This window comes from Oncorhynchus tshawytscha, linkage group LG05 (assembly GCF_018296145.1).
Source record: "Oncorhynchus tshawytscha isolate Ot180627B linkage group LG05, Otsh_v2.0, whole genome shotgun sequence".
In the NCBI taxonomy this organism is placed as follows: domain Eukaryota; kingdom Metazoa; phylum Chordata; class Actinopteri; order Salmoniformes; family Salmonidae; genus Oncorhynchus; species Oncorhynchus tshawytscha.
In genome coordinates, this window is record NC_056433.1 from 1,550,351 (window position 1) to 1,575,750 (window position 25,400).

Here is a 25,400-nt window from a genome sequence, read left to right on the forward strand (position 1 = left end):
CAACTCTGTTTTTATTTCAAAATAATGTTGTTTTCCCACAGGCAGGGTGGAACCCAGAGAGGTTCTAGAAGCCTCAGAGTTCTAGAACAGAAGCGCCACTTGTTATTGCTATGCTGCTCTGACAGACAACCAGGGTGGAACCCAGAGGTTCTGGAAGCCAGAGTTCTAGAACAGTCTGCTCTGACAGACAACCAGGGTGGAACCCAGAGGTTCTGGAAGCCAGAGTTCTAGAACAGTCTGCTCTGACAGACAACCAGGGTGGAACCCAGAGGTTCTGGAAGCCAGAGTTCTAGAACAGTCTGCTCTGACAGACAACCAGGGTGGAACCCAGAGGTTCTGGAAGCCAGAGTTCTAGAACAGTCTGCTCTGACAGACAACCAGGGTGGAACCCAGAGGTTCTGGAAGCCAGAGTTCTAGAACAGTCTGCTCTGACAGACAACCAGGGTGGAACCCAGAGGTTCTGGAAGCCAGAGTTCTAGAACAGTCTGCTCTGACAGACAACCAGGGTGGAACCCAGAGGTTCTGGAAGCCAGAGTTCTAGAACAGTCTACTCTGACAGACAACCACAGACTCACAAATTACAACACAGGAATGGCTGGCGATTCTGAACACTTCTAAATCTGTTTAAAAAGCTGCAAATATTCACCATGGCAACACCTCAGGTCAGGGTCAAAGGTCACTTGTTATATCATAGGAGCCTAGTCTGACCCTTGGGTCTCTGATGTCAGAGGTGGAAGGTCCACTTAATTTACAGCGATGTCATCACAAAAGAGCCATCACGGTCAAGAGGACATGACATTGTTTAGAGAGGAACTGAGAGGCATCACCATTTTATAAAAACATGTCACTTCATTCTGTCTTCCAGGAAGGAAAGGAAAGAAAAGGAGAGGAGAGGGAGAGACAACTGTAAGGAGTGTGGAAGTGGGTTGCTGCTGGTTATCTTTGCTAGTATCACAGGACAAACAAAAAAATCAGCATTTTACAAAATCCTGGAAAAAAAAATAATCCTCCGTTTCCATGGTACTGGTTTGGGAGGAGTCAGAGAAAGACCCCCCCACTTCCTCATTCCTTCTCCTTGACCGACTCCGCCTCCACAGCCTCAGTCTCCTGCAGACAGAAACAAATATACCACGATGTCATACGTGATGTCATAAAGGGACCAGGAAGTACCCGTGGGAGGTACGATGTTTCCATCCATGGTTCCATGGTCAAGGAGAAGATGACTAGTTAGTAGTATCACCAGCAGTCCACACCACTGTTCTCCAAACAGACAGACACACAGTGACGTGTTAGAGGCTACCGAGGGGAAGACAGCTCATAATAATTGCAGGAATGGAGTAAATGGAATGCAATTATGAATGATACCGTTCCACTAATTCCGCTCCAGGCATTACCACGAGCCCGTCCTCCCCAATTATGGTGGCACCAGCCTCCTGTTCTGTACATACTGATGGGGGAAACACACACATTTCATACTGCAGTCACAACCACACAATGTTAGTGTACACAACCACATCAAGGTTTAAGCTAAGGTTTAAAGAGCTCCAACACTTAGTTTATAGCACACACACTGGTTAAAGTCACCCACAGAGGTGAAATCCCCCCACAATTATTGATAGATATCACACACACACACAGCACCAGTCAAAAGTTTGGACACACCTACTCAAAGGTTTTTCTTTAGTTTTAATATTTTCTACATTGTAGAACACTAGTGAAGACATCAAAACTATGAAATAACACATATGGAATCATGTAGTAACCAAAAAAGTTAATAAATCAAAATGTATTTTATATTTAAGATTCTTCAACGTAGCCACCCTTTGCCTTGATAGCTTTGCACACTCTTGGCGTTCTCTCAACCAGCTTCATGAGGTAGTCACCTGGAATGCATTTCAATTAACAGGTGTGCCTTGTAAAAAAAGTTAATTTGTGGAATTTCTTTCTTTCTTAATGCATTTGAGCCAATCAGTTGTGTTGTGAAAAGATAGAGGTAGTATGCAGAAGATATCCCTATTTGGTAAAAGCCCAAGTCCATATTACGCCAAGAACAGCTCAAATAAGCAAAGAGAAACAACAGTCCATCTTTACTTTAAGACATGAAGGTCAGTCAATCAGGAACATTAAGAACTTTTAAAGTTTCTTCAAGTGCAGTCGCAAAAACCATCAAGCACTATGATGAAACTGACTCTCATGAGGACCTCCACAGGAAAGGAAGACCCAGAGTTACCTCTGCTGCAGAGGATAAGTACATTAGAGTTACCAGCCTTAGAAATTTCATCCCAAATAAATGCTTCACAGAGTTCAAGTAACAGACACATCTCAACATCAACTGTTCAGAGGAGATTGTGTGAATCAGGCCTTCATGGTTGAATTGCTGCAAAGAAACCACTACTAAAGGACACCAATAATAAGAAGAGACTTGCTTGGGCCTAGAAACACAAGCAATGTACATTAGACTGGTGGAAATCTGTCCTTTGCTCTGATGAGTCCAAATGTGAGACTTGTTCCAACCGTTGTGATTTTGTGAGATGCAGAGTATGTGAACGGATGATCTCTGCATGTGTGGTTCCCACAGTGAAGCATGGAGGAGGTGGTGTAATGGTGTGGGGGTGCTTTGCTGGGGACACTGTGATTTATTTAGAATTCAAGGCACACTTAACCAGCATGGCTACTACAGCAATACGCCATCCCATCTGGTTTGCGCTTAGTGGGACTATCATTTGTTTTTCAACAGGACAATGACCCACACCTCGAGGCGTTGTAAGGGATATTTGATCAAGAAGGAGAGTGTTGGAGTGCCGCATCAGATGACCTGACGTCCACAATCACCCGACCTCAACCCAATTGAGATAGTTAGGGTTGAGGTGGACCGCAGAGTAAAGGAAAAGCAGCCAACAAGTGCTCAGCATGTGGGAACTCCTGTTGGAAAACCCTTCCACGTGAAGCTGGTTGAGAGAATGCCAATAGTGTTTAAAGCATCAAGGCAAAGGGCTATTTGAATTGTTTTTATTTTTTATATTTCACCTTTATTTAACCAGGTATGTATATATATAACCCTAACCCTTTATTTAACCAGGTATGTATATATATAACCCTAACCCTTTATTTAACCAGGTATGTATATATATAACCCTAACCCTTTATTTAACCAGGTATGTATATATATAACCCTAACCCTTTATTTAACCAGGTATGTATATATATAACCCTAACCCTTTATTTAAACAGGTAGGCTAGTTGAGAACAAATATAAAATACATTTAGATTTCTTTAACACTTTTTTTGGTTTCTACATGATTCCATATGTGTTATTTCATAGTTGTGATGTCTTCACTATTATTATACAATGTAGAAAATAGTTATATATAATTTTTTTTATAGATGTTTTATTTTTGAAGGAACTCAGTCCGGCTTTAAACGTACTCTTGAACGATGTAATAGTAGAATGCACAAGGTACCATTTCTAAATCGGTTAGTGCATCATCAGTTCCTCTTGTCAGTCATTACAGATCTTAGAGAGATATAATTAGAACTTGAAATGTCCAGATCAACTCACATATCAGCTAATGTTTTTTTATTTGTTTTTTTTAGCCCGTAGATAGTCATTTTCACATGAACACACAGACATGGCAAAACGTATAGAACTGCAAGAAGATTAGCTTTAAAACTGCAACATGTTCTTTGCACCTCATGACAAAACATATAGAACTGCAAGAAGATTAGCTTTAAAACTGCAACATGTTCTTTGCACCTCATGACAAAACGTATAGAACTGCAGGATTGTTCTTCTTTAGCTCCACCAACAAGAGAGGTGTGAACAGTTTGTGTCATGAATAATGCTTGTGCCTACAGAAATAAACGTGGCACGCTTGCAGGGGGTCACGGGATGTTCCCCAATGCTGGAAGTCTCAGCCGCCAGTATTTATGCTGCAGTAGTTTGTGTCGGGGGGCTAGGGTCAGTTTGTTATATCTGGAGTACTTCTCCTGTCCTATTCGGTGTCCTGTGTGAATCTAAGTGTGCGTTCTCTAATTCTCTCCTTCTCTCTCTCGGAGGACCTGAGCCCTAGGACCATGCCCCAGGATTACCTGACATGATGACTCCTTGCTGTCCCCAGTCCACCTGGCCGTGCTGCTGCTCCAGTTTCAACTGTTCTGCCTTCTTATTATTCGAACATGCTGATCATTTGAACATCTTGGCCATGTTCTGTTATAATCTCCACCCGGCACAGCCAGAAGAGGACTGGCCACCCCACATATGCTCTCTCTAATTCTCTCTTTTTTTCTCTCTCGGAGGACCTGAGCCCTAGGGCCATGCCCCAGGACTACCTGACATGATGACTCCTTGCTGTCCCCAGTCCATCTGACCGTGCTGCTGCTCCAGTTTCAACTGTTCTGCCTTATTATTATACTATATTATTATTATATTATTATATTATTATGCTGGTCATTTATGAACATTTGAACATCTTGGCCATGTTCTGTTATAATCTCCACCCGGCACAGCCAGAAGAGGACTGGCCACCCCACATAGCCTGGTTCCTCTCTAGGTTTCTTCCTAGGTTTTGGCCTTTCTAGGGAGTTTTTCCTAGCCACCGTGCTTCTACACCTGCATTGCTTGCTGTTTGGGGTTTTAGGCTGGGTTTCTGTACAGCACTTTGAGATATCAGCTGATGTACGAAGGGCTATATAAATAAAATTGATTTGATTTGATTTGATTTGGAAGGGGGGCCCCAAGTGGAAGCTTGGGAACCCCTGATTCAGCAGACACTTTCCCTTGTTCAAGGGCACATTAACATATTTTTCAGATAATCAGCTCGTGGATTCAAACTAATGACCTTTCAGTTACTGGCTCAACGCTCTTAACTGCTAGGCTACCTGCCGCCCGATAGGTTATACAGTGGGGCAAAAAAGTATTTAGTCAGCCACCAATTGTGCAAGTTCTCCCGCTTAAAAAGATGAGGCCTGTAATTTTCATCATAGGTACACTTCAACTATGACAGACAAAATGAGAAAAAAAATCCAGAAAATCACATTGTAGGATTTTGAATGAATTTATTTGCAAATTATGGTGGAAAATAAGTATTGCGTAATGCATTCTTTATGACAGTGTGTTTCTTTCTTTCTGCTTGTATTTATATTTTGATGTATTTTCTGTCATTTATGTACTTCAGGGCTCCTCTGTAAGAGACCTTGGTCTCAGTAGGACTCCCCGATAACATAAAAAGGGTCAATAAAAAAATAAACATTTTAATTTAATTAGGCATTTTTCAAGAAATATTTTCAATATTATTAATTCATGTCAGCTCTGTGCCAGGAAATGTCCTTGTCCAGAGCAAAGAATCACACTTTCAAACTCTCCCCAAATGTGTTCCAAATTCTAAAAAGTGTCTCATGTAGTTTATTGCCACATTTCAATTTAAATAATATTTCTCTCTAAACTGTGATTGGTCAACATATCGTGCAACAAGGCAACACATGGTCCTGAAAGTCCTCTACTTTCATAGATTTAAACCATATACAACCAGAACCTGTCAATTCAATTTCCCTTAAAGATTAAGATAACTCATATTCTATGGTTCAAATATGTTCATTTTAAAATTAGTTTTTTTGAGTCATATGCAACTGAGAAAAAACTAAATTGCTACTAAGTATACCTATTGAATAAAGTAGAAAAATATGGAATGTCAACTCTGTAAAAAAAAAGGAGAAAAAAAGTCAGATTTGTCTACCGTCAACCTAGTCAGGTTTATGTCTACCGTCAACCTAGTCAGGTTTATGTCTACCGTCAACCTAGTCAGGTTTATGTCTACCGTCAACCTAGTCAGGTTTATGTCTACCGTCAACCTAGTCAGGTTTATGTCTACCGTCAACCTAGTCAGGTTTATGTCTACCGTCAACCTAGTCAGGTTTATGTCTACCGTCAACCTAGTCAGGTTTATGTCTACCGTCAACCTAGTCAGGTTTATGTCTACCGTCAACCTAGTCAGGTTTATGTCTACCGTCAACCTAGTCAGGTTTATGTCTACCGTCAACCTAGTCAGGTTTATGTCTACCGTCAACCTAGTCAGGTTTATGTCTACCGTCAACCTAGTCAGGTTTATGTCTACCGTCAACCTAGTCAGGTTTATGTCTACCGTCAACCTAGTCAGGTTTATGTCTACCGTCAACCTAGTCAGGTTTATGTCTACCGTCAACCTAGTCAGGTTTATGTCTACCGTCAACCTAGTCAGGTTTATGTCTACCGTCAACCTAGTCAGGTTTATGTCTACCGTCAACCTAGTCAGGTTTATGTCTACCGTCAACCTAGTCAGGTTTATGTCTACCGTCAACCTAGTCAGGTTTATGTCTAACGTCAACTTCGTCAGAGTTCTGAAAGGTCTGAAAGCGGTTACGTTTTTATTGGGGATTTGCAAATAAACAATATTCAATATTTTACAAAATATTTATATTTTGTATGTTTATATTTAAACTTTTATTTTTTAGAAGGAAAAATATGTCTGTTTTAAGTACCTGTTGTTAACGTCGTCAGTGGCTTGTCAACTCAGTCACTGATGACTAACGCTGTCAAGGTAGTTTTTAAAAATAACATTGACAGAAAAAAACCTATTTTAATCACTGTTCTGCAACACATGCTTAAACTATTGAAGTATTTGCTGAGCGGTTTATGTTAGCTTTATACATGTTGTGTTCTGAACCTAGAAAAACAAACTGCTAATGAAATTAACCGCCAGGGTATTACATAGCGCTATAAAATAAGTTTGGAGATTTGTATTATATTGAATAATCTAATGTCAGAACTAAACAAATCAGGGCCTCCCAGGTGGCACGGCATCATGGTGTTGGACTACAGACCCAGATTCAATCCCAGGCTGTGTCACAACCGGTCGTGACCGGGAGTCCCATTGGGCGGCGCACAATCGGCCCAGCGTCGTCCGGGTTAAGGGGGGGCCTTTACTTGGCTCATCATACATACTTGTCACTGGCAGTATTTGGTACTTTAAAGCACGCACACAAGTTAACTTCTGTCTTAGTTCACACTTATCTATGTTGTGGATTATCTCTCTCTCTCTCGTTCTGAGGGGAGGGGCTAGCCCTACAAAAAGGAGCCTCTTTCAGTTCATGGATGGGGCAGCATTGTGTTTAGCTGTCCCATAAGGTGTATGTTAGATGGCAGTACTGTTTTTGTTCTGGAATCACTATGTAAATAAACACCCTTTTGCAGCTCCGCCATCTTTTTATTTTGATAGAGGTCAGGTTTTCCAGTATAGCCTTCTGGCCTACTCTACGTGGCAGTGCTCTAGCAACTCCTTGTGGTGGACCGGGTGCCTGCAGGCTGACTGAGGTCGTCAGTTGAATGTTGTGTCCTCCGACACATTAGTGCAGCTGTCTTCTGGGTTAAGCGGGCTTGTGTTATTTGGGATTTTTTTTTGAAGTGGAGATTGTCTGAGGGAATAGGGTTCCATTTGGAGACAACCGCTCTGTTTAAATCACACTCTGTCAGGATCCCACAGCACACCATATGTCTGTCATACCGTTGACTCTGACTGTCTCACTCTGGCCTCTGACAGACATGGAGTAGGGAGCAAGACTTCTGTAGTAGGTCACACTGACACTGGAGCGAGACACACAGATCTGTGTGTGTGTGTGAGACATATTCAGACAGGGAGAACATCAAAGGAATACATGTTAGATGATTATAATCCCACTACCAGCCCCCCTACTCCTCCTCTCCTTCTACATGTTAGATGATTATAATCCCACCACCAGCCCTCCTCCTCCTCTCCTTCTACATGTTAGATTATTATAATCCCACCACCAGCCCCCTCCTCCTCTCCTTCTACATGTTAGATGATTATAATCCCACCACCAGCCCCCTCCTCCTCCTCCTCTCCTTCTACATGTTAGATGATTATAATCCCACCACCAGCCCTCCTCCTCCTCTCCTTCTACATGTTAGATGATTATAATCCCACCACCAGCCCCCTCCTCTCCTCTACATGTTAGATGATTATAATCCCACCACCAGCCCCCTGTTAGATGATTATAATCCCACCACCAGCCCTCCTCCTCCTCTCCTTCTACGTGTTAGATGATTATAATCCCACCACCAGCCCCCTCTCCTTCTACATGTTAGATGATTATAATCCCACCACCAAACCCCTTCCTCTCCTTCTACATGTTAGATTATAATCCCACCACCAAACCCCTCTCCTTCTACGTGTTAGATGATTATAATCCCACCACCAGCCCCCTCTCCTTCTACATGTTAGATTATAATCCCACCACCAAACCCCCTCCTCTCCTTCTACATGTTAGATGATTATAATCCCACCACCAAACCCCCTCTCCTTCTACGTGTTAGATGATTATAATCCCACCACCAGCCCCTCTCCTTCTACGTGTTAGATGATTATAATCCCACCACCAGCCCCCTCTCCTTCTACATGTTAGATTATAATCCCACCACCAAACCCCCTCCTCTCCTTCTACATGTTAGATGATTATAATCCCACCACCAAACCCCCTCTCCTTCTCCCCACCACCAGCCCCCTCTCTTCTACATGTTAGATTATAATCCCACCACCAAACCCCCTCCTCTCCTTCTACATGTTAGATGATTATAATCCCACCACCAAACCCCTCCTCTCCTTCTACATGTTAGATGATTATAATCCCACCACCAGCCCCCCTCCTCCTCCTCCTCTCCTTCTACATGTTAGATTATTATAATCCCACCACCAGCCCCCCTCTCCTTCTACATGTTAGATGATTATAATCCCACCACCAGCCCCCCTCCTCCTCCTCCTCCTCTCCTTCTACATGTTAGATTATTATAATCCCACCACCAGCCCCCCTCCTCTCCTCTGGTGTGGCCTAGCGTACCTCCTCAGTCATAGCCTGTCCGTTATGGGAGGGGCCATCCTCCTTCACCTTAGCGCCACCTTTCTTTTCCTTCATGTCCTTTGGGCAGAGAAAGCCAATCAGAACACAGCCAGCCAATCAGAACACAGAAACAGAGTCGACTAATCCCAACAGAGGACAAAGACGACCAATAAAAACACAGGACTGAGAGTACATTTGAGAACATTCAAATGGACTAAAGGTACATGAGACTTTAAAACAAACATCATGCATTTGTGGATATACGCTCCATTGCAGAGTGTGTGTGTGTGTGTGTGTGTGTGTGGGGGGGTCGATGGCTTTACCTTGGATATAGCCTTCTTAGGCTTGACCTCAACAGGTTTGGGAGGAGCTGGTTTCTGTAGGTCAGAGAGAGACACACACGTTAGCTTTAGCACTCAAAGATTGGGGAAGCGCCATGTAATTAGCTTAGCTTATTCTAGCATAGAGTTGGGAAACGCCATGTAATTAGCTTAGCTTATTCTAGCATAGAGTTGGGAAACGCCATGTAATTAGCTTAGCTTATTCTAGCATAGAGTTGGGAAACGCCATGTAATTAGCTTAGCTTATTCTAGCATAGAGTTGGGAAACACCATGTAATTAGCTTAGCTTATTCTAGCATAGAGTTGGGAAACGCCATGTAATTAGCTTAGCTTATTCTAGCATAGAGTTGGGAAACGCCATGTAATTAGCTTAGCTTATTCTAGCATAGAGTTGGGAAACGCCATGTAATTAGCTTAGCTTATTCTAGCATAGAGTTGGGAAACGCCATGTAATTAGCTTAGCTTATTCTAGCATAGAGTTGGGAAACACCATATAATTAGCTTAGTTTAGAGAATGGGGCATTTCTATAGAATTAGCTTAGCAAATTGAATGGGAAAATACAATTGAAATATCTTATCATTGAAATATATGTAAACCTGAACAGTAAGTGTATAGTAGGCTATAGGGGAGGCCATACAATACCCACCAGTAGAGGGCAACACCTTAGATAAAGCGCCATGTACAACTTAAAATCAGTACTTACTAAACAGTTGATTTAATATCAGTAAAGAGGGCAGGCTATCATATAGCCTGTTTATGAAGCTGAGGTGTATATGAGCAACAAGAACATGTTGGTTAATTAACTATAACATAATCAGTGCTAAGGTACAGTAATAACATTATCACTATATTATCCACGGAATAATATTTGACAGTGAGATCACATGACAGACAGAGAAGGTCTGGCAAACGAGAGCAAAGGAACAAAAACAAGCGCAGGATCAGACGGAACCTACAGGGATGTTTTCCCACCACCACCTTTAGAACACTGTTCAGAACATTCACGGTCTGAATGAAATAGTAATTTAGAACACTCCATTAGAACGCTCCATTCCAACGCTCCATTCGAAAGCTCCATTCCAACCCTCCTTTCCAACACTCCTTTCCAACGCTCCAATAGACCGCTCCTTTCCAACGCTCCAATAGACCGCTCCTTTCCAACGCTCCAATAGACCGCTCCTTTCCAACGCTCCAATAGACCGCTCCTTTCCAAGGCTCCAATAGACGCTCCTTTCCAACGCTCCAATAGACGCTCCTTTCCAACGCTCCAATAGACCGCTCCTTTCCAATAGACGCTCCAATAGACCGCTCCTTTCCAACGCTCCAATAGACCGCTCCTTTCCAACGCTCCAATAGAACGCTCCAATAGACTGCTAAATTAGACCGCTCCTTTCCAACGCTCCAATAGAACGCTCCAATAGACTGCTAAATTAGACCGCTCCTTTCCAACGCTCCAATAGAACGCTCCAATAGACTGCTAAATTAGACCGCTCCTTTCCAACGCTCCAATAGACCGCTCCTTTCCAACGCTCCAATAGACCGCTCCTTTCCAACGCTCCAATAGAACGCTCCAATAGACCGCTAAATTAGAACGCTCCATTAGAACGCTAAATTAGACCGCTCCTTTCCAACGCTCCAATGGACCGCTCCTTTCCAAGGCTCCAATGGAACGCTCCAATAGACCGCTCCTTTCCAACGCTCCAATAGAACGCTCCAATAAACTGCTAAATTAGACCGCTCCTTTCCAACGCTCCAATAGACCGCTCCTTTCCAACGCTCCAATAGACCGCTCCTTTCCAACGCTCCAATAGACCGCTCCTTTCCAACGCTCCAATGGACCGCTCCTTTCCAAGGCTCCAATGGAACGCTCCTTTCCAACGCTCCAATGGAACTCCTTTCCAAGGCTCCAATGGACCGCTCCTTTCCAAGGCTCCAATGGACCGCTCCTTTCCAAGGCTCCAATGGACCGCTCCTTTCCAAGGCTCCAATGGACCGCTCCTTTCCAAGGCTCCAATGGACCGCTCCTTTCCAAGGCTCCAATGGACCGCTCCTTTCTCTCCAATGGACCGCTCCTTTCCAAGGCTCCAATGGACCGCTCCTTTCCAACGCTCCAATGGACCGCTCCTTTCCAAGGCTCCAATGGACCGCTCCTTTCCAAGGCTCCAATGGACCGCTCCTTTCCAAGGCTCCAATAGACCGCTCCTTTCCAAGGCTCCAATGGCTCCTTTCCAAGGCTCCAATAGACTCCTTTCCAAGGCTCCAATGGAACGCTCCTTTCCAAGGCTCCAATGGAACGCTGCTTTCCAACGCTCCAATAGAACGCTCCTTTCCAAGGCTCCAATAGAACGCTGCTGTCTGAATGGAACATTGACTGAATAAAACAAAATCAAATCAAATTTTATTTGTCACATACACATGGTTAGCAGATGTTAATGCGAGTGTAGCGAAATGCTTGTGCTTCTAGTTCCGACAATGCAGTAATAACGAACAAGTGATCTAACTAACAATTCCAAAAAAACTATTGTCTTATACACAGTGTAAGGGGATAAAGAATATGTACATAAGGATATATGAATGAGTGATGGTACAGAGCAGCATAGGCAAGATACAGTAGATGATATCGAGTACAGTATATACATATGAGATAAGTATGTAAACAAAGTGGCATAGTTAAAGTGGCTAGTGATACATGTATTACATAAGGATGCAGTCGATGATATAGAGTACAGTATCAACGTATGCATATGAGATGAACAATGTAGGGTAAGTAACATTATATAAGGTAGCATTGTTTAAAGTGGCTAGTGATATATTTACATCATTTCCCATCAATTCCCATGATTAAAGTGGCTGGAGTAGAGTCAGTGTCATTGACAGTGTGTTGGCAGTAGCCACTCAATGTTAGTGGTGGCTGTTTAACAGTCTGATGGCCTTGAGATAGAAGCTGTTTTTCAGTCTCTCGGTCCCAGCTTTGATGCACCTGTACTGACCTCGCCTTCTGGATGACAGCGGGGTGAACAGGCAGTGGCTCGGGTGGTTGATGTCCTTGATGATCTTTATGGCCTTCCTGTAGCATCGGGTGGTGTAGGTGTCCTGGAGGGCAGGTAGTTTGCCCCGGTGATGCGTTGTGCAGACCTCACTACCCTCTGGAGAGCCTTACGGTTGAGGGCGGTGCAGTTGCCATACCAGGCAGTGATACAGCCCGCCAGGATGCTCTCGATTGTGCATCTGTAGAAGTTTGTGAGTGCTTTTGGTGACAAGCCGAATTTCTTCAGCCTCCTGAGGTTGAAGAGACGCTGCTGCGCCTTCCTCACGATGCTGTCTGTGTGAGTGGACCAATTCAGTTTGTCTGTGATGTGTATGCCGAGGAACTTAAAACTTGCTACCCTCTCCACTACTGTTCCATCGATGTGGATGGGGGGTGTTCCCTCTGCTGTTTCCTGAAGTCCACAATCATCTCCTTAGTTTTGTTGACGTTGAGTGTGAGGTTATTTTCCTGACACCACACTCCGAGGGCCCTCACCTCCTCCCTGTAGGCCGTCTCGTCGTTGTTGGTAATCAAGCCTACCACTGTTGTGTCGTCCGCAAACTTGATGATTGAGTTGGAGGCGTGCGTGGCCACGCAGCCGTGGGTGAACAGGGAGTACAGGAGAGGGCTCAGAACGCACCCTTGTGGGGCCCCAGTGTTGAGGATCAGCGGGGAGGAGATGTTGTTGCCTACCCTCACCACCTGGGGGCGGCCCGTCAGGAAGTCCAGTACCCAGTTGCACAGGGCGGGGTCGAGACCCAGGGTCTCGAGCTTGATGACGAGCTTGGAGGGTACTATGGTGTTGAATGCCGAGCTGTAGTCGATGAACAGCATTCTCACATAGGTATTCCTCTTGTCCAGATGGGTTAGGGCAGTGTGCAGTGTGGTTGAGATTGCATCGTCTGTGGACCTATTTGGGCGGTAAGCAAATTGGAGTGGGTCAAGGGTGTCAGGTAGGGTGGAGGTGATATGGTCCTTGACTAGTCTCTCAAAGCACTTCATGATGACGGATGTGAGTGCTACGGGCGGTAGTCGTTTAGCTCAGTTACCTTAGCTTTCTTGGGAACAGGAACAATGGCGGCCCTCTTGAAGCATGTGGGAACAGCAGACTGGTATAGGGATTGATTGAATATGTCCGTAAACACACCGGCCAGCTGGTCTGCGCATGCTCTGAGGGCGCGGCTGGGGATGCCATCTGGGCCTGCAGCCTTGCGAGGGTTAACACGTTTAAATGTCTTACTCACTTCGGCTGCAGTGAAGGAGAGACCGCATGTTTCCGTTGCAGGCCGTGTCAGTGGCACTGTATTGTCCTCAAAGCGGGCAAAAAGTTATTTAGTCTGCCTGGGAGCAAGACATCCTGGTCCGTGACTGGGCTGGGTTTCTTCCTGTAGTCCGTGATTGACTGTAGATCCTGCCACATACCTCTTGTGTCTGAGCCGTTGAATTGAGATTCTACTTTGTCTCTGTACTGGCGCTTAGCTTGTTTGATAGCCTTGCGGAGGGAATAGCTGCACTGTTTGTATTCAGTCATGTTACCAGACACCTTGCCCTGATTAAAAGCAGTGGTTCGCGCTTTCAGTTTCACACGAATGCTGCCATCAATCCACGGTTTCTGGTTAGGGAATGTTTTAATCGTTGCTATGGGAACGACATCTTCAACGCACGTTCTAATGAACTCGCACACCGTATCAGCGTATTCGTCAATGTTGTTGTCTGACGCAATACGAAACATCTCCCAGTCCACGTGATGGAAGCAGTCTTGGAGTGTGGAGTCAGCTTGGTCAGACCAGCGTTGGACAGACCTCAGCGTGGGAGCTTCTTGTTTTAGTTTCTGTCTGTAGGCAGGGATCAACAAAAAAAACACTAGCTAGTTCTGGTGTGTGTATATATATATATATATATATAAATAAAAAGGTTAGATCAAAATGAATCCAACAGATTGTTAATATTGTTGAGCTCCTAACATCACTCCTGGTGGCTGTGAGAAAATGTGACCCCACAGATTACGCCTGGCCCTAGAGTTGAGCAACAACCTGAGAGACAGAGAGGAGAGGTAGGAAGAATGAGAGAGGGATGGAGGAAGAGGGAATTATTCAACTTACCGATGACAACCTCTCTGACCGCCTGGTGGGCTACAGAGACACAGAGAGAGAGACAGACACACACAGGGAACGAGAGGGGGAAAGGGGACATATCAGTTATGTGTTGAGGGGCTGGTCGTGTGTGGGATCGGATAGAGTGTGTATGTATAAAGATACCTCTTCATGTATCAGGGAGTGTTTGCTGAATGGACTATGTGTGGTGACTGTGGTCCATTAGAAGTGCATTTGCTGTTGTTTAAAAACACACAAACACGACACGGAGCTCCTACCTCCTGCTTGGTGACCTTCTGCTTGGTGACCTTGGAGGCATCCTTGGCATGGGCCCCTTCAGGAGACTAAAAGAAACGCCGACAGGAGAGTTAGATTTCAACACACTTCATCCACACCGCGTAACAGCTAACTAAAGAGTGACATGGAATTGATTTTCTTTTGAGTCTAACCAGGTAGACCAGTTCTCATTTACAACTGTGACCAAGATAAAAGCAAACAAACGTACAGTCAATAACACAATAGAAAATAAAAATAGATCCATGTACAGTGTGTGCAAATGTAGAAGAGTAGGGAGGTAAGACAATAAAAAGGCCATAGAGGTGAAAAAATTACAATTTAACATTACCACTGGAGTGATAGATGTGCAGATGAGGTGCAAGTAGAGATACTGGGGTGAAAAAGAGCAAGAGGGTAAGTAATAATATGGGGATGAGGTAGTTGGATGTGCTATTTACAGATTGGCTGTGTAAAAGGTACAAGGATCGGCAAGCTGTTCTGACAGCTGATGTTAAAAGCTAGTGAGGGAGCTATAAGACTCCAGCGATTTTTGTAATTCCTTCCAGTTATTGGCAGCAGAGAACTGGAAGGAAATGTGGCCAAAGTAAGTGTTGGCTTTGGGGATGACCAGTGCAATGTACCTGCTGGAGCACGTGCTACGGGTGGGTGTTGCTATGGTGACCAGTGAGCTGAGATAAGGCGGGGCTTTACCTTATAGATGACCTGGAGCCAGTGGGTTTGGCGACGGATATATAGTGAGGGACAGCCAACGAGAGCATACAGGTCGCAGCGGTGGGTAGTATATGGGGCTTTAGTGACAAAACAGATGGCACTGTGATAGACTACATCCAGTTTGCTGAGTAGTGTTGGGGGGCTATTTTGGAAATGACATCGCCGATGTCAAGGATCGGCAGAATAGTCAGTTTGACGAGGGTATGTTTAGCAGCATGAGCAAAGGAGGCTTTGTTGCGAAATAGGAAGTCGATTCTAGATTTCATTTTGGATTGGAGATGTTTAATGTGAGTCTGGAAGGAGAGTTTACAGTCTAACCAGACACCAAGGTATTTGTAGTTGTCCACATATTGTAAGTCGAAACCATCCAGAGTAGTGATGCTGGACGGGCAGGCAGGTGCAGGCAGCGATCGGTTGAATAGCATGCACTTAGTTTTACTAGCATTTAAAAGCAGTTGGAGGCCACGGAAGTAGTGTTGTATGGCATTGAAGCTCATCTGGAGGTTAGTTAACACAGTGTACAAAGAAGGGCCAGAAGTATAAAGAATAGTGTCTGCATAGAGATGGATCAGAGAATCACCAGCAGCAAGAGCGACATCATTGATAAGTACAGAAAAAAAAAAAAAAAAAGAGTCTGCCCGAGAATTGAACCCTGTGGCGCCCCCATAGAGACTGCAAGAGGTCCGGACAGCAGGCCCTCCGATTTGACACACTGAACTCTGTCTGAGAAGTAGTTGGTGAACCAGGCGAGGCAGTCATTTGAGAAGTAAAGGCTATTGAGTCTGCCAATAAGAATACGGTGATTGGCAGAGTTGAAAGCCTTGGCCAGGTCGATGAAGACGGATGCATAGTACTGTCTTTTATCGATGGTGGTTATGATATCGTTTAGGACCTTGAGTGTGGCTGAGGTGCACCCGTGACCAGCTTCGAAACCAGATTGCATAGTGGAGAAGGTACGGTGATCTGTTCATTAACTTGGCTTTTGAAGACTTTTAGAAAGGCAGGGCAGGATGGATATAGGTCTAGAATTGTTTGGTTCTAAGGGGTCTCCCCCTTTAAAGAGGGGGATGACCGCGGCAGCTTTCCAATCTTCTGGGATCTCAGATGATACGAAAGAGAGGTTGAATAGGCTAGTAATAGGGGTTGCAACAATCTCGCCAGATACTTTTAGATATAGGGTCCAGATAGTCTAGCCCAGCTGATATGTAGGGGGCAGCTCTTTCCGAACATCGCTGTTTAGATTTGGGTGAAGGAGAAATGGGGGGGGGTGGGGGCTTGGGCAAGTTGCTTCGGGGGTGCTGAGGTCTTGGCCGGGGTAGGGGTAGCCAGATGGAAAGCATGGCCAGTCGTGAAGAATTTCATGCTTATTGAAATTCTCGATTATCGTAGATTCATCGGTGGTGACAGTGGTTCCTGTCCTCAGTGCAGTGGGCAGCTGGGAGGAGGTGCTCTTGTTCTCCATGGACTTTAGTGTCCCAGAACGTTTTGGAATTAGTGCTACAAGGAAGCAAATTTCTGTTTGAAAAAGCCTTTCCTGACTTCCCTTATCTGTATAGCCAGTGTACTGTATAACAGGTGAGGCTCCAGGTCAATCACAGATATGTCAGCAGGTACATTCGACATCCAGGAACACACACCGGTTTCACAGCTGGAAGCCACCTGTACCAAGTCTCTCAAGGATGAACCTGTCTGGGAAACCTGCCTCTAGACTGGAGCAGATAGTCAACAAGCTAACAGGCTGACTACACCGCTCACGCCGCGTGTGCGAGCATTGCAAAAATAAATTTAGAAATCTATATTATTCAATTATTGCACCCACACAGCTCGCGCAAGCTAACGAGCATCTGTGTTGCGAAGGGCTAAAATAGAAGTCAGTTCTATTTGTGACGCAGATCGCGTTGCAGGTCCTGCCACTCCCATCTCCTCATTGGTTTATAGAAGCAGGTACCTCATTGGTTATACCCATGTGGGTGACTGAAAGACGAATGAGGTTAGTGGCGGTAATGCACCTAATTTATGAAAGTTGTCAATCACAATATAAAGTCAATAGAAGAGAGATGACTAGAAACAATTCGGTTGACTGTTTTATGTATGGATTAATTGTCAGAGTGGAGGACCTTGTGCATTTCAGGTAAGATAACTCAATGTTTATATCCCAGGACAAATTAGCTAGCAACAGCAAGCTAGCTAAATAGGACAAATTAGCTAGCAAGTGCAAGTTAGCTAAATAGACAAATGTTTCATGCTTTTCGACCTGTCCCCAAATTAATGTAATTGGTTCAGAGTTTGTTTTGATTTTAACCTGCATGTTGCGATCGCGTTTGGTATGGGGGACAAAATAAATGTATGCATGATGGCGCACGCTCGCAGCTGGTTTGGGTTCCGTGTTAGATTATTACTGAAGAGGAGAGGGAGTGAAGAGAGGGCATAGAACTAGAGATCATGACTCCCAGCAGATACTATCTCTCAGCCTCAGGGGCAGTGGAGATGAGTACCTTACAATAACATAGTAGTTACATAAATGAGGTCATACAGTGACCCTGGACATCATAGGTCATGCCAGTATTGTATAAATGAGAGGAATTGTGTTTACTATGGTCTGTCATTGATAAGGAGGAATTTAGAACCTGACACACACACGGGCTGGGCGATATGGCCAAAATATCATCACAGTAGTGGTGAAATGGTTCACAAAACACAGTTCGGTTTCAATACATCAACAAAATAAATGCCTGAGAAATATGTAATTTGTATTTAGATGTTCCATGTATTATAATAGTAAGCATGCGTAGCTTGAATTCCCTGGAGCATACGAAAACAAAAGGGACAACTAAAAAACAGCAGTGCCTTTGTCACGCCCTGGCCTGGAAGGTTGCAAGTTCAAACCCCCGAGCTGACAAGGTACAAAATCTGTCGTTCTGCCCCTGAACAGGCAGTTAACCCACTGTTCCTAGGCAGTCATTGAAAATAAGAATTTGTTCTTAACTGACTTGCCTAGTAAAATAAAGATAAAAATATATATTTTTTATTTAAAAAAAAATGTATTGTTCAGTTCGCAGTTCACCGTGGACCCTGTACCGCACGGTTCAATATGAATAAATGCACCGTGGACCCTGTACCGCACGGTTCAATATGAATAAATGCACCGTGGACCCTGTACCGCACGGTTCAATATGAATAAATGCCCTGTGGGTTCAATATGAATAAATGCACCGTGGACCCTGTACCGAACAGTTCAATATGAATAAATGCACCGTGGACCCTGTACCGAACGGTTCAATATGAATAAATGCACCGTGGACCCTGTACCGCACGGTTCAATATGAATAAATGCACCGTGGACCCTGTACCGAACGGTTCAATATGAATAAATGCACCGTGGACCCTGTACCGCACGGTTCAATATGAATAAATGCACCGTGGACCCTGTACCGCACGGTTCAATATGAATAAATGCACCGTGGACCCTGTACCGCACGGTTCAATATGAATAAATGCACCGTGGACCCTGTACCGAACGGTTCAATATGAATAAATGCACCGTGGACCCTGTACCGCACGGTTCAATATGAATAAATGCACCGTGGACCCTGTACCGCACGGTTCAATATGAATAAATGCACCGTGGACCCTGTACCGCACGGTTCAATATGAATAAATGCACCGTGGACCCTGTACCGAACGGTTCAAGATGAATAAATGCACCGTGGACCCTGTACCGAACGGTTCAAGATGAATAAATGCACCGTGGACCCTGTACCGAACGGTTCAAGATGAATAAATGCACCGTGGACCCTGTACCGAACGGTTCAAGATGAATAAATGCACCGTGGACCCTGTACCGAATGGTTCAAGATGAATAAATGTACCGTTTCACCCTTATGTCACAGTATTTTTAAAAAAAATTTTTTAAAAATGGACGGAATGATGCCAATTTATGTTTTTGAATCATGAAAGTCCGAAATGTGCTTTATGAGTTGTGACCCTAGGGTGGCAACACATACATTCTGAGTGATGTCAATGGGTCTTTCTCCATTCTGATTGTCTTATACTGTTCAATTCAACCTAAAATACATTTTTATCCTGCACTGATTTGAGATCATTTCCACACTGCCAAGTAGGACTGCACAATATGGGCAAATTTTTTTAATAATCTAGGCCTTATTTTTAACCAAATGTTTCAATTGCGATTTGACTTGTGATTTAGAGCAAAACAATTGGTGAACTACTGGAATTATTTTCATTCTATAGTTAGAATATAATAGTGGGAACTTTGAATACAGGTTGACATGGCAATAAATTAAAATGCCAGTGAGGAGTTACTGGGACAGGGTAGGAGCTAAAAACCCTATAATATTTGGCTACATGAAGTAGCTAACATTCTTGCTTTGCATATTTCATTTGGAAAATACTGTTGCACAAAAAACATGCAGATGTAGGTCTACACCATCATTTGTATTATCAGCCAGTATATAGCTAGTTATGTTAGCTATGCATTTATTAGCCAGGTAGAGATTAGCAATTAGAAATGAGCAATTAGCAGCTAACAAGATTTAGGCCCAACTTGCTAAGAAAAAGGACAAACTAGCTTTTTGCAGATGTAAGAAACAAATTAATAATGTAATTATATAAAGCTAGTGGATTCACAGTGCATTCAGAAAGTATTCAGACCCCTTCTCTTCTTCCACATTGTTACGTAACCTTATTCTACAATTGATTAATAAAGGATCGGAAATCTTTTTTTTCTTCAATTTTCACCTAAAATTACATATCCAACTAGTCAGGACCTGAAGCAGGGATATGGATACCATTTGAAAGGAAACACTGAAGTTTGTGGAAATGTGAAATTAATTTAGGAGAACATAACACATTAGATCTGGTAAAAGATAATACAAAGACAAAAAAAATGATTTTTTTTTTGTTCCATCTTTGAAATGCAAAAATAAATGTAATATTCCAGGTTAAAGATTTTGGCCACTAGATGGCAGCAGTGTATGTGCAAAGTTTTAGACTGATTCAATGAACCATTGTATTTCAGTTCAAAATGTTGCATCAAGATTTCCCAAATGTGCCTATTTGGTTTATTAATAGATTCATAACTGTGCACCCTCCTCAAACAACAGGATGGTATTATTTCACTGTAAATTGGACAGTGCAGTTAGATTAAAAATAATTGAAGCTTTCTGTCCATATCAGATATGTCCTGGGCAATTTTCTTGTTACTTACAACCTCTAAACACATTAGGCTACGTTAGCACAACCGTCCCGCAGTCACCTGTAGAGGTTAAATACACATTTTCCTAAGCAATCTACAGAATACTTCATTATGACAAAGTGAAAACAGGTTTAGAAATTTTTGCAAATGTATTACAAATAAAAAAAAACAGAAATATCTTATTTAAAAAAGTATTCAGCCCCTTTGCTATGACTCTAAATTTAGCTCAGGTGCATCCTGTCTCCATTGATCATCCTTGAGATGTTTTTACTACTTGATCGGAGCCCACCTATGGTAAATCCAATTGATTTGACATAATTTGGAAACCAAGCCATGAGGTCCGTAGAGCTCAGAGACAGGATTGTGTCGAGGCACAGATCTGGGAAAGAGTATCAAAAAAAAAAATGGCTGTAGCATTGAAGGTCCACAAGAACACAGTGGCCTCAGTCATTCTTAAATGGAAGAAGTTTGGAACCACCAAGACTCTTCCTAGAGCTGGCCGCAGGGCCAGACTGAGCAATCGGGGGAGAAGGGCCTTGGTCAGGGTGGTGACAAAGATCCTGATCGTCACACTGGCAGAGCTCTACAGTTCCTCAGTAGAGATGGAAGAGTTGTTCCAGAAGGACAACCAACTCTGCAGCAATCCACCAATCATGCCTTTATGGTAGAGAGGCTAGACGGAGGCCACTCCTCAGTAAAAAGGCACATGACAGACCACCTGGAGTTTACCAAAAGGCACCAAAGCCACTCTCAGACCATGAGAAACAAGACTTTCTGGTCTGATGAAACCAAGTTGAACTCTTTGGCCTGAATGCCAAGTGTCACGTCTAGAGGAAACCTGGTACCATCCCTACGGTGAAGCATGGTGGTGGCAGAATCATGCTGTGGGGATGTTTTTCAGAGGTATGGACTGGGAGACTAGTCAGGATCAAGGGAAAGATGAACAGAGCAAAGTACAGAGAGAGATCCTTGATAAAAACCTCAGACTGGGGCGAAGGATGACCTTCATACAGGACAACGACCCAAAGCACACAGCTAAGACAATGCAGGAGTGGCTTCGGGACAAGTTTCTGAATGTCCTCGAGTGGCCCAGCCAGAGCCTGGACATGAACCCGATCAAACATCTCTGGAGAAACCTGAAAATAGCTGTGCAGCAACACTGCCCATCCAACCTGACAGAGCATGAGAGGATCTGCAGAGAAGAATGGGAGAAACTCCCCCAATACAGGTGTGCCAAACTTGTAGCATCATACCCAAGAAGACTCACTGCTAAAGGCTGTAATCGCTGCCAAAGGTGCTTCAAGGGGGTGTCCTCGGATGAGGCCACAGTGTCTCCTGACCCCTCCTGTCTCAACCTCCAGTATTTATGCTGCAGTAATTTATGTCGGGGGCTAGGGTCAGTTTGTTATATCTGGAGTACTTTTCCTGTACTATCCGGTGTCCTGTGTAAATTTAAGTATGCCCTCTCTAATTCTCTTTCTCTCTCTCGGAGGACCTGAGCCCTAGGACCCTGCCTCAGGACTACCTGACATGACTCCTTGCTGTCCCCAGTCCACCTGGCCGTGCTGCTGCTCCAGTTTCAACTGTTCTGCCTATTATTATTATTCCATGCTGGTCATTTTTGAACATTTTGGCCATGTTCTGTTATAATCTCTACCCGGCACAGCCAGTAGAGGACTGGCCACCCCACATAGCTTGGTTCCTCTAGGTTTCGGCCTTTCTAGGGAGTTTTTCCTAGCCACAGTGCTTCTACACCTGCATTGCTTGCTCTTTGGAGTTTTAGGCTGGGTTTCTGTACAGTACTTTGAGATATCAGCTGATGTACGAAGGGCTATATAAATACATTTGATTCAAAGTACTTAAAGGGTCTGAACACTATGTAAATGAGTTATTTTTTTTTTTATATATATATATATATATATATAAAAAAAAAATATATATATATATTTAAAATGAGAAAATGTTTAATAAATAAAAATCTGTTTTTGTTTTGTCATTATGGGGTATTGTGTGTAGATTGATGAGGTGGAAAAAAAAACAATTTAATCCATTTTAGAATAAGGCTGTATTCAAAATGTGGAAAAAGTCAACGAGTCTGAAAACTTTCCGAACGCAAAGTGAAAACAGCCGTCATCAACACTGTTGCGATATTGACCATGCAGACTGAACACAGCGGTCTCCTGGTCGAGGAACAACAAATGAGCTTCTTGAGTGACAGGGGGCGGGGCTATATCTGTGTGGAAAGCAGCATGGAGAGAGATTACTCAAGTCGCAAAGTAAACTATAAAAATGGAAGTTAAACATGCCGTATCACATTTAACAAACCAAACATTGAAATGCCATTTTAGAAGGTAAAGTAAAAACCCAAACTGGTCCGTGCATGAATACAGGTATATTTTAAAATACAGTAGACCACCCAGCTCTAGTAGACAGCTAGGCAGGTGTATAGCCAGCTAGGCCGACAGCTAAGCTGGTGTGTAGGCTAGTTGGCTAGAGTGTAGGCAGGTAGGCTAGTGTGTAGGCAGGTTGGCTAGTGTGTGGAGAGCTAGACAGGTAGGCTGGAAGGCATGAAGACAGCTAGGCAGGTGTGTAGCCAGCTAGGAGGCTCGGCAGGTAGGCAGACAGCTAGGCAAGCAGCTAGGCAGGTAGGTAAGCGACTAGGCAGACAGCTAGGCAGGTAGGTAAGCAGCTAGGTAGACGGGTAGGCAGACAGCTAGGCAGCTCGGCAGGTAGATGGGTAGGCAGCGGTGTAAGCAGGTAGGCTGGTGTGTAAGCAGGTAGGCTGGTGTGTAAGCAGGTAGGCAGGCGGGTGTGTAGCCAGCTAGGCAGGTGTGTAGGCAGGTGTGTAGCCAGCTAGGCAGGTGTGTAGGCAGGTAGGCAGGTAGGCAGCTCGGCAGGTAGGCAGCTCGGCAGGCAGGTGTGTAAGCAGCTATGCGGGAAGGTGTGGCGGTAGATCGGCAGACAGCTAGGCAGGTGTGTAGGCAGCTAGACAGCTTGGCAGGCAGGTGTGTAGACAGCGGTGTAGGTAGGTAGGCTGGTGTGTAGACAGCTTGGCAGGCGGGTGTGTAGACAGGTAGCTATGTAGACAGCTAGTCCGGTGTGGAGACAGCTAGGCAGGTGTGTAGGCAGGCAGACAGCTAGGCAGGTGTGGAGGTAGATAGGTAGACAGCTAGGCAGACAGCTAGGCATGTGTCTAGACAGACAGCTAGGCAGGTGTGTAGGCAGCTAGACAGGTAGGTAGGTAGTTAGGTAAACAGCTAGGCAGGTGTGTAGACAGCTAGGCAGGTGTGTAGACAGCTAGGCAGGTGTGTAGGCAGCTAGGCAGGTGTGTAGGCAGCTCGGCAGGCAGGTAGGGAGCTCGGCAGGCAGGTAGGCAAGTAGACCGCTAGGCAGGTGTGTAAACAGGTAGGCAGGTGTTGAGGTAGATAGGTAGACAGCTAAGCAGACAGCTAGGCAGGTGTCTAGACAGACAGCTAGGCAGGTGTGTAGCCAGCTAGGCAGGTGTGTAGGCAGCTAGGCAGGTAGACAGCTTGACAGGTAGGTAGGTAGACAGACAGCTTGGCAGGCAGGTGTGTAGGCTGGTGTGTAGGCAGGAAGACAAGTATGTAGACAGCTCAGCAGGTAGGTAGGCAGCTCGGCAGGTAGGTAGGCAGCTAGCTCGGCAGGTGTGGAGACAGGTAGGCAGCAGCCCATCTATGGTCTTCCTCTCAGTAAAACAGGAAAATGCCTCAGAACGATGTATTGATGACCTCCAACCCTCTCTTTCCTCAGAGGGAAAGGTTGTAAAACAGCCCACTTCTATAACAATACCCCGACCCTGTGTGTTCCCTAATACAATGCGCCACAGCCACAAACAAATGGCTTTTGATAGGCTATTGCTGCTCTCTATAACAGTCTATAACCAGCCCCCATCCCTCTCCCCCTCCTCTCTCTGTTCTCCTCTCGCTCTGTAGGTTGACTGTCAGTGTGGTTATATATGGGTCTGAAAGGCGACAGAGGGAGGAAGAAGAGGGTGTCGCTGTAAAATTGTTTTATAATACTACAAAATAAGTAAAGGCAGACATCTGTCCTTCATACACAGATTAAGCCCATCGGTGAAACGGACACACTAACACGCAGTCACTAAGGGATAAAGCGGTCACTTTAAAATTAAGCTGCGACAGTGTGGCACTCATCCCTACCGGCTGGATGGGTGACATTCCGGAGCGCGAGAAGTGCACGGAGTGGTGACAGACTTTCTGGTGTGGGTGGACAGGCAGAAAGGGGACAGCGGCCAACACACCGGCCACGGAGAGCAGGGGCTTAGACATAAAACACACCGAATAACACGGAGGAATGCCGACATGTCCAGCGCATCCCCTCTAGACTCCCCTCCCGATCAAACGGTCACAACTGAACTGGCTCGGCGTCGCTAAATAGAACCAATGGGAGGCAGCGACACAGTGATATCCTCTCTCGAATACAACATAAACTACATTCACAAGTAGTATCGGTTTAAAAACAGCCAGACTCACCTTCCTTTTAGGCATGTTGTGCTACAGAAATATTATTCCCTCCAGAGGATCGAAGAGTTCAACCAGCAGGTCCACGGCACAAACTGAGAACTGTCACCACATACTGGATCAATACGAAACACCTTCCATAACCACATGCTAATCATATGTAGACCGTTATCTCTGCCTATAGGCCAGACACGCAAAGGTTGCTCCTGTATATGCCACGGGATTGGTCGAGCCCCCTGCATGCAAATATTACAACAGCAATCATTGGTTGAGAATAGGATTCTATGGTGCGTTTGATTGGCTACAAGCTCTTGGTAAGCAAATCA

General features: G+C 44.5%; 1 protein-coding gene across 4 annotated transcripts; it reads right to left on the reverse strand.

Annotated features, from left to right (window-relative positions):
• On the reverse strand, positions 1–25,227 carry hmgn3 (high mobility group nucleosomal binding domain 3). 4 transcript variants are annotated; one of them, XM_042321312.1, is made up of 7 exons: positions 25,087–25,227; positions 14,628–14,693; positions 14,359–14,388; positions 9,210–9,263; positions 8,887–8,964; positions 7,536–7,635; positions 1–1,107 (listed from the first exon to the last, which is right to left on the reverse strand). In XM_042321312.1, the coding sequence occupies exons 1-7, from the start codon at positions 25,099–25,101 to the stop codon at positions 1,100–1,102; spliced, it is 351 nt and encodes a 116-aa protein (XP_042177246.1). In that variant the 5' UTR covers positions 25,102–25,227; the 3' UTR covers positions 1–1,099. The 4 variants fall into 4 exon arrangements, with proteins under 4 accessions (XP_042177246.1, XP_042177248.1, XP_042177245.1 ...); XM_042321314.1 differs by lacking the exon at positions 7,536–7,635; XM_042321311.1 differs by lacking the exon at positions 1–1,107 and having other exon boundaries at positions 7,268–7,635.
• Positions 25,228–25,400: the final 173 nt, after the last annotated feature.